Here is a 15129-nt window from a genome sequence, read left to right as displayed (position 1 = left end):
TAAGAGTTCACTTGGTTGAAAACCAGTGTTCAGCACTACTAACTCATGGTTTTATCATGAATCATCCTTTCTAAAAAGACCCATATGCTAGAATCAGAGCATTGCAGGACAAACTCAACTTACAACTCTAAGATCACGACGAAGAGTTCAGAAACATGTAAAGCAGATATATGCATTCTACATAACGACTTAAAAATTAACTTCAGTTTTTGAAAGTCTGGGCTATCGATACAGAATTTATTGAATATAAAATTATTAGTTGATCTTCCTGTGTCATTTCTTGATAGTTTCACATTTTCATGTTAGCATCAGTGTCCAGACACAGCAAGGAACAAAGGTAAAATTAAAGCAGCAAAGAAATGCAAAATTCTGTATTATAATCCTTCCCTTAGCCACAGGTTTTTAAAGTTGGAAGTAAGTCACAACTAACTACCTATACTGTGCTTGATTTATATTTTCATCTTTGTAGGGTTTTTTCCATTGACTTTTCTTAAACATTTCCATTAGCTTTGTGTAGGATTCTAGCTAAACGTGTAAGGGATTTCCTTGTTATTTCCCACACCCCTGGCCCATTAACAGTTTTGCTGAAAGTAAGAGTCAAGTTCATTTTGCCTTTTTGCTAAAGTTCTACAACCAACAGAATACATTTTGTTTTAATCAATAAAACACTGTTAGCTGTACAGGTTTTCAGAAAATGCTTTTGTGTTTTCTATACTTAATGAAGTCCTGCAGTAAATGCACCTGTAGAATCAGTTCAAGTATAAATGCAGCTTTAGAGATGCAGGCTCCTAACCAATAACTGTAATGAGAGGTCCATCTAGCGGTGACAACCACAATTCACACTCTGCTGCTTTAAAGATAAGTGCACACTGTTAATCTCTGCAAGTCACTGGACAACTTCCAGTCTTTGGCTTTTTCATTCCATAGCTTTAATTAATTGTTTCTTTAATTCAGATTTTGACCTTCTATGATGAGGCTAAACAAATGGGTTTGTTTTTTATCTGAATCTGTTCCTGTTATGAGAACATCTATGTCAATTCTTCCACATGTGAAAGTTGCTCATAGCATCAAATCATTAATCTGCAGACACTAGCAAGAATGAAGCTGCTAACAACTAGGCTACAAAATAGGTTTGTTTACATCACAATCCTCTCAGAGAAATCCATAATACCTTTTTTCTTAATACAAGAGATCAAAAATCACCAGTCGAAAAATTACAATTGTACTTGGTATGTTTTACATCTCCATCACATTTCAGCTAAACAGATTTGCAGCCTAACAGACCAAATTATAACATAACAAGGGTCTAAGATTGCCACAAACTAGCAGGGACAGGAGAGCAAAAACTTAGATTGGAGGAAGCTGACTGAGAATGTGATACACATATAGTGGTGTTTGTTTCTATATTTTGAACCTGTCAAACAACTGCAGAGATATTCTTCCCCAGCTACCACAGTAATAGAAGCTGTGAGAAATCCTCCTCCCTAATGAAGCTGCAGGGAGTAGGCACAGGGAGAGGTTTATGTAAGCACACATTTAACTACAAACACCTGAATGAGCTTCATAACAAAATCAAAACATGAAACAGTAGTAGAGCATTTGCTTCTAACAGTTATTCTGCTTAATTTCTGAAAAGCTCTGATAGGACTCTAGGTCAAACAATACTCATGAGAAAAATTTCAGGCAGTTTCTCCTTAGAGACAGGCATCCTAAAGAAACTAAGCTACTTTGTGAATTAGAGGACCAGGTTCTACTCTAATATAACCTAAACCAAACTGTAACATTATGAAAATTGAAAGTTTGGTCTGAACAAATCTCTGTCTCTTTAGCACCTGTAAGTATCTAAAGAGAACTAGAGGATTTTCAGCAGCTCAAAGTTAAAGAACTGCTGGATTGAAACCGACTTCCCTTCCGTACTTTTGTGCATACCTTGATGCCTACTTATGGAACTGTTCCCCAATTTTAGTAGCAGTCATCCAGCCTCAGATTTCTGTTCCAGCCTGTTCTATGCATCTCTTGCAACCCTACCTACCCCATCCCACATTGTGGAAGGTTCTTAAGGACAAGAGAGCACGCTTGAGCTCTTTTCCCACAAGGTTCTCTATAAAGCAGGGGGCAGCAGTCAGGAAGAGGCAAGCCTCAGCCACCTTCTTCGCTGTTCAGCCTTCCGTTTTCAAAGGAAATTGAAACTTTTTCCAAAGGAATGAGCAGAGGCCAAAGGAGATCTAGGATGGGAAAGGGAAACTGTGTGCTGGCTTTACATCCCAATTTTCAAAATTGACTATGCAACCATACAGCATCAAGAGACTAACAGAGCACTTGGCATTTCAGTTAAGGCCACAGCTGTAGTGGCCCACTAGACAGCACAGACTGCATCTGCACATGGGTAGCAATCACATTATGAATGATTACAGGAAAAATCTGAATGCCAAGAGGCTAGTATTTTATCTGAGGTAAGAGGAAGCAGTAATGAACTGATCATTTTCAGCAGTATCTAGCTTGCAAAGACATTTTCTTCATTACATCACTTACATTCCCCACAGCTCATGATAAGGTATACAAGAGACAGGTCTGGCATCAAGATTGAGCTGGTGGTCAAACCTCTACTCAGATCTCCATGGTAGACAAACACGCTTGTCAAAAATCCAGACTTCATTCTGCAGAACTGCATGGTGGTACCTGGGTATTTGTTTTACCCTTGAACGATTCCAGACACTCACAGCTCTTAGCTTACAATCCCCTCAATACATCTGTTACTGCAATTCCACTATAGTATGTTGGGAAGCACAATATTCCTTCTTCTCAGATTTAGGAAACTCCATATTGTCCTTTTGCTGTTAACAGGAATAAGTCCATGCCCTATACACTCACCTCTCAAGACACTCATAGCGTAGATATCTTCTCACCCATATGAGTTGACTGTTTTTACCAAGGTGGCTGTGCAAAATTAGTAGGTGAAAATCTCTTCAATCGGTATGAATTTTGGTCAGCTGAATTTAAGCCCAGGGACAAGCTTGAGTTTAGAGTAAGGCATTGTAGAATTATTACTAGAAGATTATTGCAGACACAGAACTGACGGATTATCTTTATTATTATATTTGCCATATTGACTCAGAAGACTTTCTGCCTTGGTAAAGTGATATCACTCTGCCAACAGTTTAGGGACACTACTTGTGTAGATGACTACCAACCCATCCCCCCCCAATATTGCTGGGCAAGCTTTACTTCTGAAGAGTAAGAGCCGTCACGTAGAGCAAACATAAATGCTTCCAGATTGGAACACAAGAACATTCATAATTGTGTCACAAGTTCAAAAAAGACTGAAATCCATTAAACTCATTCAAAACTACAAACACACCATAAATATTATTTTCCACTATTATGTTTTTCCAATTAAAGTTTAAATATTTTTTTAAAAAGTCTGCATTACTTATCTTTAAAGACGCTTGATATTTTAGATTCAGAGAATGAAGATATTAACTTTTTTCTTTGTCCAGGATAAGCAAGTCGCAGAAAAGCAAAACAGAATTAAAGCATAGACGAAAACAATTATTTTAGATGTTAGAGTATTTTGCAAGGGAAGAGCCAGGGTTTTGGTAATGTTTTTTAAAATCAGCATTATCCTTGTAAATTCATATCCTGTTCAAGATGTGAGGAAACAACTATTTTATATTTAATATTCTTTGCCTTATTATAACTTCAGTTATTTTCTATATGCATCAGGTAAAAGGTACCATCATTTATAGAAAAATAGTTTCCTCTAGACAGCAGCATCATGTTGCCTTTCAAAATTTAAGTTAATCCTCAACTGTTCACAGTTAAACAACTAATAATAAAGAATATGCAATAAGGAGCTTACCTTTTACACCACCAAATGGACCATAAGTCATATTACAAGCAGTTCTCTGAAGATTGTGCTCATACATCAGTTTAATCTGATACTGGTTCCCATGTTCCACATTTCCCAGAGTTCCTACAAAAAAAAACAAAGGGTATATATTTATATCTTTGATCTACGCAATGTGGAAGAAGTAAAAGAGCACCAGTTTAAACAACCTGAAAAACTAAAACTTACTCCTAGTGACTCTGAGATACGAAGGCTCACACTGCTGCTTTCTTTAAAAAAAAAAAAAATCACCAAGCTACAAAATTCCTAAAGGCCAAAACCAGAAATAAGCTCTCATTATACTAAATATGGTATAGAGACTCAGCAAGAGGCTGAGATTTTTATTACTTAAATGTATTTTTCTTCATGTTAGGCACACCTCTAAGATCAGAAAAAAGTCTGCTCAAAGGGGAGTTGTTATGATTTTCTACTGATTCAGTAAATATCCTATATCCAACAGCCAGTCACAGCTGTAATAGTCTCAAATGAAGCTGTAGCTAGTCATTAGCTATAATTTGACAAAGCTATGCTTAGGGCACATTTATCACTTGCCTTTACTCTGTCTGAAATCCGATGCAGTGATCAACAATGCAAAGATAAGAGACAAACATACGGTAACAAAAATAATTTTATGATATACATCACATTCTCTGAAAAGGTCTGCATGAACCTTAATTTCCTGACTCCATCAGGGAACTAACAGAAATTCAAAAAGTCTTTCATAAGAAACTGAAGTTAAAGCTTCCCTTTTGATAATCAAAAGTCTTTCCCGCATCCCATGAAGAAAACAAAGTTGTTCATCATGTAGAGTAACACTTAAGGCCTAATATTAGCAAGAAAAAAAAACCAACCTTGAGAACAGTCATATAAGCAGGGAAAAAGGTGTTTTGAGTGAATGATATCTAAGCTAAATCCTGCCACAGCTTTACGTATACAAGGATTATTCCAACACCATCTTAAACAACATGCTATGAAAGACTTGTAGTTTATGCTAACCCTTTGGGCAATTTCTCCAACTAAAATCCAATATAGGTTTTAAGCATTTACCCCTAAAGCAGGCCCACATTAGGAAAAGGATTGAAACAGACATGAGGTAAAAAGCCCTGGCTGGATAGGTAACTAGCTAAGTAGCAACATCAGAGGAAAAACAAGTTAGAAAGTAGTCAGTTTGTGTATACTGACTGTAATACAATATCCAGGCCATACTTCAGTCAGCCCTGAAGGATGCTTTCATTTGTCAAGGAGAAGCAGCATAGTTATTTTATCATGAATAAGAGATATAGCAACATGTATAAAGCAAGTAAAAATCCCACTTCATGAAAGTGTAATTTGCCATAGAAGCATAAAGAAATAATCATCGTTATTTCTCAAAGAAATAATGATTGTTATTTCTCAAAGGAGCTTGTTTGAAAGTACCTGTTCAGATGAGAGAAAACCATTACAGAATGAATGCTTAAAAATTAGTATGAAAAGTCTATTAAAGGATTGCAAAACTTCACTTTTATTATTACTTAAATGCTTAAGCCATGTAGACCTAACAGCAAATTATAACTAGAAAAAAATTCTAGACTGACTTATCATTGTATGGCATTAATGCAAATTATTTTAAAATAAGTTTTTTTAATAAAAATTGTACCAGTAGGTTATAATCCTAAGACATAAGCACTATTACAGAGAAGGGAAAGTATGAAAACTGCAGTACATCTCAAAGTATCACCCCTCAACAACCAATTTTACAGGTGTCTCCAGGTAAGGCAACTAGAAGGCAAACAGAATCTGGAAAGAGAGCATGTGTTTGTAACCTATCTACCTACAAGGCTGTGAATAGGAAGCAAGCTGCTCCTACAAGAAAACCATGCTCTTATAATGAAAGGAGCCACAGCTGCCCTTGCACACAGAAAATGAACAATGTATAGTTGTCTATTGAATTTTGAAGATGGAGGTACAATCAATAGACCTCTTAAATCTGTGCTTTGCTTTAAGCATATATTAGAGGGAATTCAATGCACAGAATAGGTATTTTGTGACTTGCCTCTTTACATACAGAGAGAACACAGCACTTAATTTCCAGACAAAGGCAGTAGAAGAAGGAGGATTTAAGAAAAAAACATAGCTTTTTTCACCTTCTTACCAGTAGTAACCTCCTATCTTCTCTTGGGCTGTATTACCAATGTTCCAGCTTTCTAAGAAATTATCTGGATTTTTGAGTTCAGAAAAAAATGTAATTGTTTCATTTTTAAAGAGCCAACTAAGTTGTCATTAAACAACCATTTGTTCATTAGCATGCTGAACAGTAACACCCACTCCTACAACTGTAATGAGAACTAGCTGTTTACAAGAACTACCAACCACAGACCATCACACACATCACAGCATCTCAAGCACTGAGCAGATCAGCAAATCTCTGTTAACCATTGGGAAATATCTAGACCTAATTACTCATGTTTCTTCTTCATATTTGAGTGACAGAGCATGACTGCAGCTCTTCAGGGATGATAAGCAAACACTGTGTATACCAAGTTTAGCATTTAACCTAATCCAATCTTGAAAATATACTTAAAATCACTGGAAAGCTTGTATCTGTAAACTAACCTGAGACAGCATACACACAGAGTTTTCGGCAATGCAACACAGCCAGATGAAGTCCTTCAGTACCACTGTAAAGAAGGTTAAAAAAAGGCACTGTTTTCAGATAAATTCCAAGTAAAATGCATACAGGATAGAATTCAAGTAACATGTTGAAATTACTTTCAGGTGTGGGCCAAATACAAAGGTTTGGGTGTTAGAAGCTAGCATAAAAAAAACAAACTCAGAAGTACTAATCTTCCTAAATTCACGCTGCAGTATTAGAAGTTAATTTCAAAATTAAAATGAATCCTTTAAGAACTCATTTTTAAAATAAGTTCTCCTAAGTAGATTCTCTTACAGCCAATGAAATATATGTTCTTAAAGGATTCATTTAATAATAATACTAATAATACTAATACTGCAGCATGAACTTTACCTTAAAAATGAGAGAAAAACCTGTACTAACCATGGGAAAGACTCGTGCTCTGAGACCAAAGGCCACAAGCTGAAAGGCCTACATCAGTTGGAAACTTGTTCTTTTATTCAAGTACTCATGGAGTGACCCTGTGCAGGAATTCTAATGCCTCACCCTGTGAAATGATCTAAAACATTTTCCACAGTTACAGCACAAGAACTTTCTCTGCAAGAAATACTACTTATATTTGGGGAAAGAAGAATGTGAATATAGGATTCTAAGTTTATAACTTCTGCCTTGTTTCTTCTCTCATTTTTAAAATAAAGTTCTCCTAAGTAGATTCTCCTACAGCCAATTGAATATAAGGCCTTTTTTTTTTTTTTAGGGTCATAGTATCTCCTCTCTACCTGGCCACTTATTTCCACTAAATTCATTGGAATTAAAGATCTTCAGTCCTCTATCAAGCCCAAAACAACTAGCCAATATTACATCTTAGATCATAACAAGTTATTCAAGTTTTCTGAACACCTAAAAAAACCTTTCAATATAAGGCTTTTCCTGTTCTACATACTTTTAAAAAATCCTACAAGCATCTGGAAGATTATCCTCCACATATACATTAAGAAAAAATTTTCTCATATCAAGATGATTCAAGTAGCAGATCAAACACATACTACAGTATTCATAGATGTGCTTAATAGTCATCGATCTGGAAACTGAAAACTCACTCCCAAAACAAAGAAAGAAAGTCACATCTAAGCCTTAAATAAACAGCAACATAGCCTGTTGTTGTTGACTTACGAAACAAATTTTCCCACTTCCACCTGCAATATTGGTTCTCGTAACTGCACTTCCAAGAGCAAGTCTTCAGGTTGTACTTCATCTCCAGGTTTCACAGGATGTGGATTAAAGATTCGGAGATATCCCATGTAACTGCCCACAATAATTTTATCTACAAAAAAAAAATAGCCAAAGAATACAGAATACAATAGCACATGCAGAATTCAATTTGCTGCAGAAGTGCTAAAAAGATAGAAATATTTATAGATAGATAGAAATATTTATATGATTCAATTAATGTTGATAATGCTCTGTCTTCTCGGTTAAGATTACCAACTAGCTTTTTTGCAAATCCATAAAAACCTGTCAGCAAAGTGTTCAATATGGCAATTATCATGGTGGTGGCACTGATCATTGTTACTATTCCATCATTTTAGATTGATGTTCACACTTCTTAAAAAGTCCCACTCTGGTCTTGAAGAATACTTCAAACTTTCAGCTTCTACATCTTGGATTTGTGCATACACATATCACACCAGCAGAAGTATGAAATTCTAAAATTGAGACCGATGACATTTATCCAAATGCAAACTAAAGGCAGATAATTACTACAACAGGTCAACAAAGCTAGGCCTTGAGATCACCTGCTCTTGAGACAGATCCATTATCTCAAAGAGGAATGCAATAGTTACATCAGAATTATTTTAGAATCAGTATTTTAAGCAAGTAGTCATTTGGTTGTTAGTGTGTAACAAAAAATTATTAATGAAAAAACCCTAAAGAGGTCCTTCCCACGATAACAACCAACAACTCAAGTTGGTGGCCAGTACTTATTTCCTCTAGATATAGGTCATCATATCAATGCAGATCAAAATCAAAACCAATAAAACTTGTCCACAAGTCAGGAGAACATACAAATACTCCTAAACCAAGTTCACCAGGCTCTAAATGCCTGGCGTAGTTCCGCAGGACCCCACCTCAAAAGCTCAGAACAGCTGCTTGCTCCCTCTCTTCTTCAGCCACAAAACTTGCACCCCCAAGTCCCCGATTTAGAGAATACTGACTGCCTTCCCCACTCTCATCTTTTCCTCAGTTCAGTAACAAGCATTCCATCAGCAGTAAACTAAATCCATTTTAATTATTAATTCCTTAAAAATACTTAAACTTAACTGAGGACATTTTGACCTGTGGTTAGGCAATTGCAACTAGCTGATTCACTTTTGGTCCTGAACTCTGGAAGAAAAAGAACCTAGTCTAAAAACAAAGAGAAAATACAATGCTGAGAAAGTAAATAAAACAGCAGACTACTACTCCCACAGCACTGTTTAAGTCCTACTTTTATATCAATTACATTTCTTCTACTAGGAAAAGACTATTCAGAACTCCAGCAGAATTTGGGGTTTTTTGATCAAGGGTCAGTCTACACAACACCAGGCCTGCTGGTGACAGACAGGGTACACCTGTCTCAAAGGGAGAAAAGGATCATTACACTAGAGCTAGCAGGGCTCACTGAAAGAGCTTTCAACTAGATTTGAAGGGGGAAAAGGATAAAATGAGACTCACTAGAGATAATCCTGGGGGCAGCAGGCCAATGTTTGAGGGACAGTGTGCTAGCGAGGTCCTTCGGTCTGCTGTCTCAGGGGAGGCAGGGGATGGAGAGCCATGCAGCAGCAAAGACTCAAGGGTTATTAATGTGTTAGAAACCATGGAAGCGCTTGAGACCAGTCACATAGGAATGAGGACTTCTCCCCCAAAAAAGATGGCAGGATCAATAGCCCAACTGAAGTGCATCTATACCAATGCATGCAGCATGGGCAGCAACAAACAGGAAAAGCTGGAAGCCATTGTGCAGCTGGAAAACTACGATACAGTTGTCATCATGGAAACACGGTGGGATGACTTACACAACTGGAGTGCTGCAATGGACGGTTATAAACTCTTCAGAAGGGATAGGCAAGGAAGGAGAGGCTGTAAGGTTGCCCTGTATGTTAGGGAGTGTTTTGACTGTCTAGAGCTTGATGATGGCAATGAAGGGGTTGAGTGTTTATGGGTAAGAATCAGGGGGAAGGCCAACAAGGCAGATATCATGGTGGGAGTCTGTTATAGACCACACAACCAGGATGAAGACACGGACGAAATATTCTATAAGCAGTTGGGAGATGTCTCACAATTGCTAGTCCTTGGTACCATGGAGGGCTTCAGCTTACCAGATGTCTGCTGGAAATACAATACAGTGGCGAGGAAACAGTCCAGGAGGTTCCTGGAGCGTGTGGAAGATAACTTCCTGGCACAGCTGGTGAGTGAGCCAACTAGGTAAGGCACCCCGCTGGACTTATTGTTTGTGAGCAGAGAAGGACTTGTGGGTGATGTGATGGTTAGAGGCCATCTTGGACATAGCAATCACATGATGATAGTGTTTTCAGTTCTCAGAGAAGTAAGGAGGGGGGTCAGCAGAACTGCTACCTTGGACTTCTGGAGGGCAGACTTTGGCCTGTTTAGAGGCCTGGTTGACAGAGTCCCTTGGGAGGCAGTCCTGAAGGGCAAAGGAGTCCAGGAAGGTTGGATATTCTTCAAGAAGGAAATCTAAAAGGCACAGGAGCAGGCTGTCCCTATGTGCCAAAAGACGAGCCAGTAGGGAAGACCACCAGCCTGGCTGAACAGAGAGCTTTGGCTGGAACTCAAGAAAAAAAAAAAAAAAAAGAGTTTATGACCTTTGGAAGAAGGGGAAGGCCACTCAGAAGGACTACAAGAATGTCATGAGGTTATGCAGGGAAGAAATCAGATGGGCCAAAGCCCAGCTAGAACTTAACCTGGCTACTGCTGTAAAAGACAATGAAAAAATGTTTCTGTAAATACATCAGCAACAAAAGGAGGGCTAAGGTGAATCTCCATCCTTTACTGAATGCAGGGGGAAAAATAGTGACAAAGGCTGAGGAAAAGGCCGAGGTACTTAATGCTGCCTTTACATCAGTCTTCAGGAGTCAGACCAGTTGTCCTCAGGGTACCCAGCCCCCTGAGCTGGAAGACAGGGAGCAGAATGAAGCCCCCGTAATCCAAGGGGAAATGGTTAGTGACCTGCTTCACCACATAGACACACCCAAGTCTACAGGGCCTGATGGGATCCACTCAAGGGTACTGAGGGAGCTGGCAGAAGTGCTCACCATGCCACTTTCCATCATCTATCACCAATCCTAGCTAACCAGGGAGGTCCCAGTTGACTGGCAGTTAGCAAATGTGATGCCCATCTAGAAGAAAGGCTGGAAGGAGGATCTGGGGAACTACAGGCTCATCAGCCTGACCTCGGTGCCAGGGAACATCATGGAGCAGATCATCTTGAGTGCCACCATGTGGCATGTACAGGACAACCAGGGGATCAGACCTAGGCAGCATGGGTTTACGAAAGGCAGATCCTGCTTGACTAACCTGGCCTCCTTCTATGACAAGGTGACCCGCTTAGTGGATGGGGGAAAGGCTGTGGATATTGTCCACCTGGACTTTAGTAATGCCTTTGACACCCTTTCCCACAGCATTCTCCTGGAAAAACTGGCTGCTCATGGCTTTGACGAGTATACTCTTCACTGGGTAAAAAAACTGGCTGGATGGCCAGGCCCAAAGAGTTGTGGTAAATGGAGTTAAATCCAGTTGGCAGCCAGTCCCGTTCTGTTTAATATCTTTATCAACAATCTGGATGAGGGGATCCAGTGCACCCTCAGTAAGTTTGCAGACAACACCAACCTGCCTGGGAGTATTGATCTGCTGGAGGGTAGGAAGGCTCTACAGAGGGACCTGGACAGGCTGGATCAATGGGCCAGCACCAATTGTATGAGGTTCAACAAGGCTCAGTTCTAGGTCCTGCACTTCGGTCACAACAACCCCATGCAACACTACAGGCTGGGGGACGAGTGGCTGGAGAGCTGCCCAGTGGGAAAAGACCTGGGGGTGTTTGTCAACAGCTGGCTGAATATGAGCCAGCAGTGTGCCCAGGTGGCCAAGAAGGCCAATAGCATCCTGGCTTCTATCAGAAACAGTGTGGCCAGCAGGGTTAGGGAAGTGATCTTCCCCCTGTACTTGGCACCGGTGGGGCCACGCCTCAAATACTGTGTTCAGTTTTGGGCCCCTCACAAAAAGACAGACACTGAGGTGCTGGAGCATGTCCAAAGAAGGGCAACGAAGTTGGTGAAGGGTCTAGAGAACAAGTCTTATGAGAAGCAGCTGAGGGAACTGGGGTTGTTTAGTCTGGAGCAAAGGAGGCTCAATGGAGACCTTATCACTCTCTACAACTACCTGAAAGGAGGCTGTAGCAAAGTGCAGGTCAGTCTCTCTTTCCTCAAGTAACAAGCAATAGGACAAGAGGAAACGGCCTCAAGTTGCACCAAGGGAGGTTTAGATTGGATATTAGGAAAAACTTCTTCACTGAAAGCATAGTCAGGCACTGGCACAGGCTGCCTGAAGAGTGGTTGAGTCCCCATCCCTGGAAGTATTTAAAAGACATGTACATGTGGTGCTTAGGGACATGGCTTAGTGGTGCACTTGGCAGTGCTAGGTTAACAGTGGGACTTGTTTAGGTTGGAAAAGACCTTTAAAATCATCAATTCTATGATTCTATGAATTTCTACTGAAAAAGGCTGTGTACTAAACCAGTAACAGCTCAACTTTGTTCAAATCCTCCTGAAAAAGGGACAGACTAAAATAAAAATATTTTTAAAAGACTGTTGCAATGGTGAAACCAAACTCAAGTACCTCTACTGAGCAAAAGCAGAGCTCCAAGATGAGCATGAGTGTACCAGAGAAAGATCCCAAATATTTATTTAGAAAAACATACACAAGAACTCTCCCTGACAGCAAAGATCATTCCACATTATTAATGACTACATAGAAAAGCAGGGTTTACTCAAGCAGAATTAGTTATTTCAATGGTCCCTTATTTTCCAGGCAGAAAAGGTTGTTTGTTTTTCTAAATTCTTAGCTTATTAGCTCTCACCTTCCTTTTTTCCCCCCCCTTACATTTTTTCAACAACTTACAACGTGTGCTTGCTCCCATGACTAATTGAAAATGTTCTATTATAAAGATATCTACCACTGAGGGAATAAGACACAAGAAGAATTACTACTGAACACAAGCAAGAATTAAAATGTTTAGAAACCCACAAATATACGAAGACAAATGGCATTAAATTTGTCTTCTTAAGCCTACAAGGACACATTAAAGATAGCAGACTTTAATTAGCCAACTAGCCTGGCTAACAAGCTTTCAGTACACATTAGCCAAAGCAAACTTTCAGCTATGTAGCTTAAAAGTCAGCAATCATGAAATTCTGATTTTACCTTGTCCACTGCCACTATTATCAACATCAGCAACACACAGACAGCCTTGATCAAATTCTTCCTTTTCTCCAAGTATGGTGGACCACCAGTCTCTAGCTTTAAACAACGACATGCTTCTTTACTGAAAAGGAAACAAACCATTGTTAAAGTGTATACTAATATATATACACATAACTGTTTATACAAATGATATTTTCTTTGTTAGCAACAACTTTTATTAAGTATGTTCCATCTCTTAGCTTCACATTGCTCTAGTGTCAGCTGAATAAGTGTTTCTTTCAGGTGTGTTGGGTTTCTCGTTATATAGTTCAGAAAACACCCTTAGAAAACTTCTTGTCATTAATTTACAAATTAGTTGTGATAGACACTGCTAGTTATATGAAGAAAAAGCAATAAAATAACAGCTTTTTATAAAATTGTTAAAAGCCTTCTGTAACAAGCATGAAGAACATAATATAATTTTTCAAAGTCACAGAACTGAGGTTTTCTCTTACCAAGGAGCATCAGGGAAAAAAAAAAGATTCTGATGCAAGTCTTCTGCAAGAGAACTTATTTTTAGAAAAGTTAATGAAGACACAAAGAGACAACATCAAAACCTCCACTGAGTAATCGCCTTGAAGATGCCCTAGTGACACAACTAAAGAAGTCAGTCGGATAGGGCACAAATCAGCTTTTCTGCTCCCTACCTGCTGTTATTTTAGGAAGGGGGGGGGGGGGGGACTAATCCTTTTGTAGGCAGCTTGACAGTAACATTACCGTAGTCTGAAACTCGCAGCTCCATGCCTACGCTCTGCCATGAGCGGGACAAACCTGAACACACTCGACCCCGCGGAGGTGAGGGGCAGCCAGGCAGCGCCAGCTCCGGCGGTTCTTTCCGGGAAGAAGGAAAAACCATGGGCTCACCCCTTGTTTTCCTTCGGAGCAAAAGCAGCCTGCAAGCCCGCGCCTTTCCTCTTTAAAGGAAACCATGTCCGGCAAATAAAAACATTTATTTTTTCACCTGAGGCAGTTACTGTCGTTATGCCAGCTAGGCAACCGGTGCAACCGAGCGCAGGCTGGCGACAGCGCAGCCCTCCCCGCACCCCCTCTCCCTCACAGAGCCCCTCTGCAGCACCGCAGCCAAGCCCCGCGCCCGGACACACCCACCCCCGGGAGCGGGAGAAGAGAGACCGAGACCGGCAGGGACTTACCTGGGCGGGAGACGGCACCGCCCGGGCGCGGCGCGGTCCGAGCTGCTCCGGGGCCGAAGGCGGCAACCCCCCTTCCCCGCGGGTGCTCCTCGCTCAAGCGCGGCCCGAGGCGAGGCGAAAGGTGAGGCACAGACCGGCAGCCTTACAGCCCCCTCCCTGCTGCCGCCGCCATCTCCAGCGTCCCTCTCACGCCGCGTTAAGTACCAGCCGCGCCCCGCCCCGCCCCGCCCCGCCCCGCCCGGCCCGGCCGGGCCCGGCCCAGAAGGGAGGGCCGCGCTTCGCGCCGACACTGGGAAATGTAGTTTGGGAAGCGGCGCGACGGACCGTTGGGCTCTCTCATTACTTCCTGCGCGCCGGGGAGGGGGGGGTGGGAAGAGAGGCATTCCCTTGTATTTCCTGGGGGAAAAGCCTAACCTCCCGGCTGGTGATTTTCCTTTTCAAAGCCCTCACAGAACCCTCACGCCCTCGAGGGCCCCCCCCCGCGGCGCCCAGCGCCACCAGCCGTCCGCCTTCCTCCCCCCTCTTTCCCCTCTTGCGTGGTACCGCCGGCAGGCCGCGCGCACGCGACGTCTCGCGGGGAGCCCGCGCCGGCGGCGAGGCGGCGGGGCGCGTGCTACGGGGGCAGGCGGCGCGCGGCGCCGTCGTTGCCGAACTCGCCGGGTCTGGCGGCCGGCGGGGACCCGCTCGGGCCGGCGCCGAGGGGCCGCGCTCGCCTCCTTCAGCGCCGAGGGGCCGCCCCGCTTCCCCGCAGCGGCTGTCGGCGCCTTGCCGTGCCGCTGGCAGCTACCATGGACAGGACCGCCGTGGCGAAGATGGGAGCGGTGGCCAGCGCCAGCGTGTGCGCCCTGGTCGGCGGGGTGGTGCTGGCCCAGTACATCTTCACCATGAAGAAGAAGACGGGCAGGAAGACCAAGATCATCGAGATGGTACGTGGTAAGAGGCCGAGAGCGGGGGGGGAGGCAGAG

At 41.8% G+C, this 15129-nt stretch overlaps 2 protein-coding genes across 10 annotated transcripts in view; one reads left to right on the top strand and one right to left on the bottom strand.

Annotated features, from left to right (window-relative positions):
• BBS9 (Bardet-Biedl syndrome 9) overlaps positions 1 to 14353 on the bottom strand; it is a 321666-nt gene extending 307313 nt beyond the window's left edge. For all 8 annotated transcript variants that reach the window (XR_015706904.1, XR_015706914.1, XM_087767580.1 and 5 more), the window contains exons 1-5: positions 14165 to 14353; positions 12975 to 13095; positions 7671 to 7821; positions 6479 to 6543; positions 3860 to 3973 (exon numbers count right to left, since the gene is read on the bottom strand). Coding sequence is in view for 6 of the 8 variants with exons in the window: in XM_087767580.1 (XP_087623706.1) it covers positions 3860 to 3973; positions 6479 to 6543; positions 7671 to 7821; positions 12975 to 13086 (442 nt within the window). In the remaining 2 variants the exon portion in view is untranslated. The remainder of the gene's footprint in view (positions 1 to 3859; positions 3974 to 6478; positions 6544 to 7670; positions 7822 to 12974; positions 13096 to 14164) is intronic.
• Positions 14354 to 14642: 289 nt separating this feature from the next.
• The window catches only part of NT5C3A (5'-nucleotidase, cytosolic IIIA), a 29456-nt gene continuing 28969 nt past the window's right edge, over positions 14643 to 15129 (top strand). Inside the window, exon 1 of one of the 2 annotated variants that reach the window (XM_087767690.1) lies at positions 14643 to 15090. In XM_087767690.1, the coding sequence (XP_087623816.1) occupies positions 14953 to 15090 (138 nt within the window). In that variant the 5' untranslated portion in view covers positions 14643 to 14952. The remainder of the gene's footprint in view (positions 15091 to 15129) is intronic. The other variant, XM_009464423.2, reaches the window with a different exon arrangement.

Source organism: Nipponia nippon, unplaced genomic scaffold, assembly GCF_047370975.1.
Source record: "Nipponia nippon isolate SJK-2023a ecotype South Korea unplaced genomic scaffold, ASM4737097v1 scaffold_1, whole genome shotgun sequence".
Classification (NCBI taxonomy): Eukaryota; Metazoa; Chordata; class Aves; order Pelecaniformes; family Threskiornithidae; genus Nipponia; species Nipponia nippon.
The sequence above is the reverse complement of the archived record's forward strand: the minus strand, read 5'-3'. Positions and strand labels throughout refer to the sequence as shown.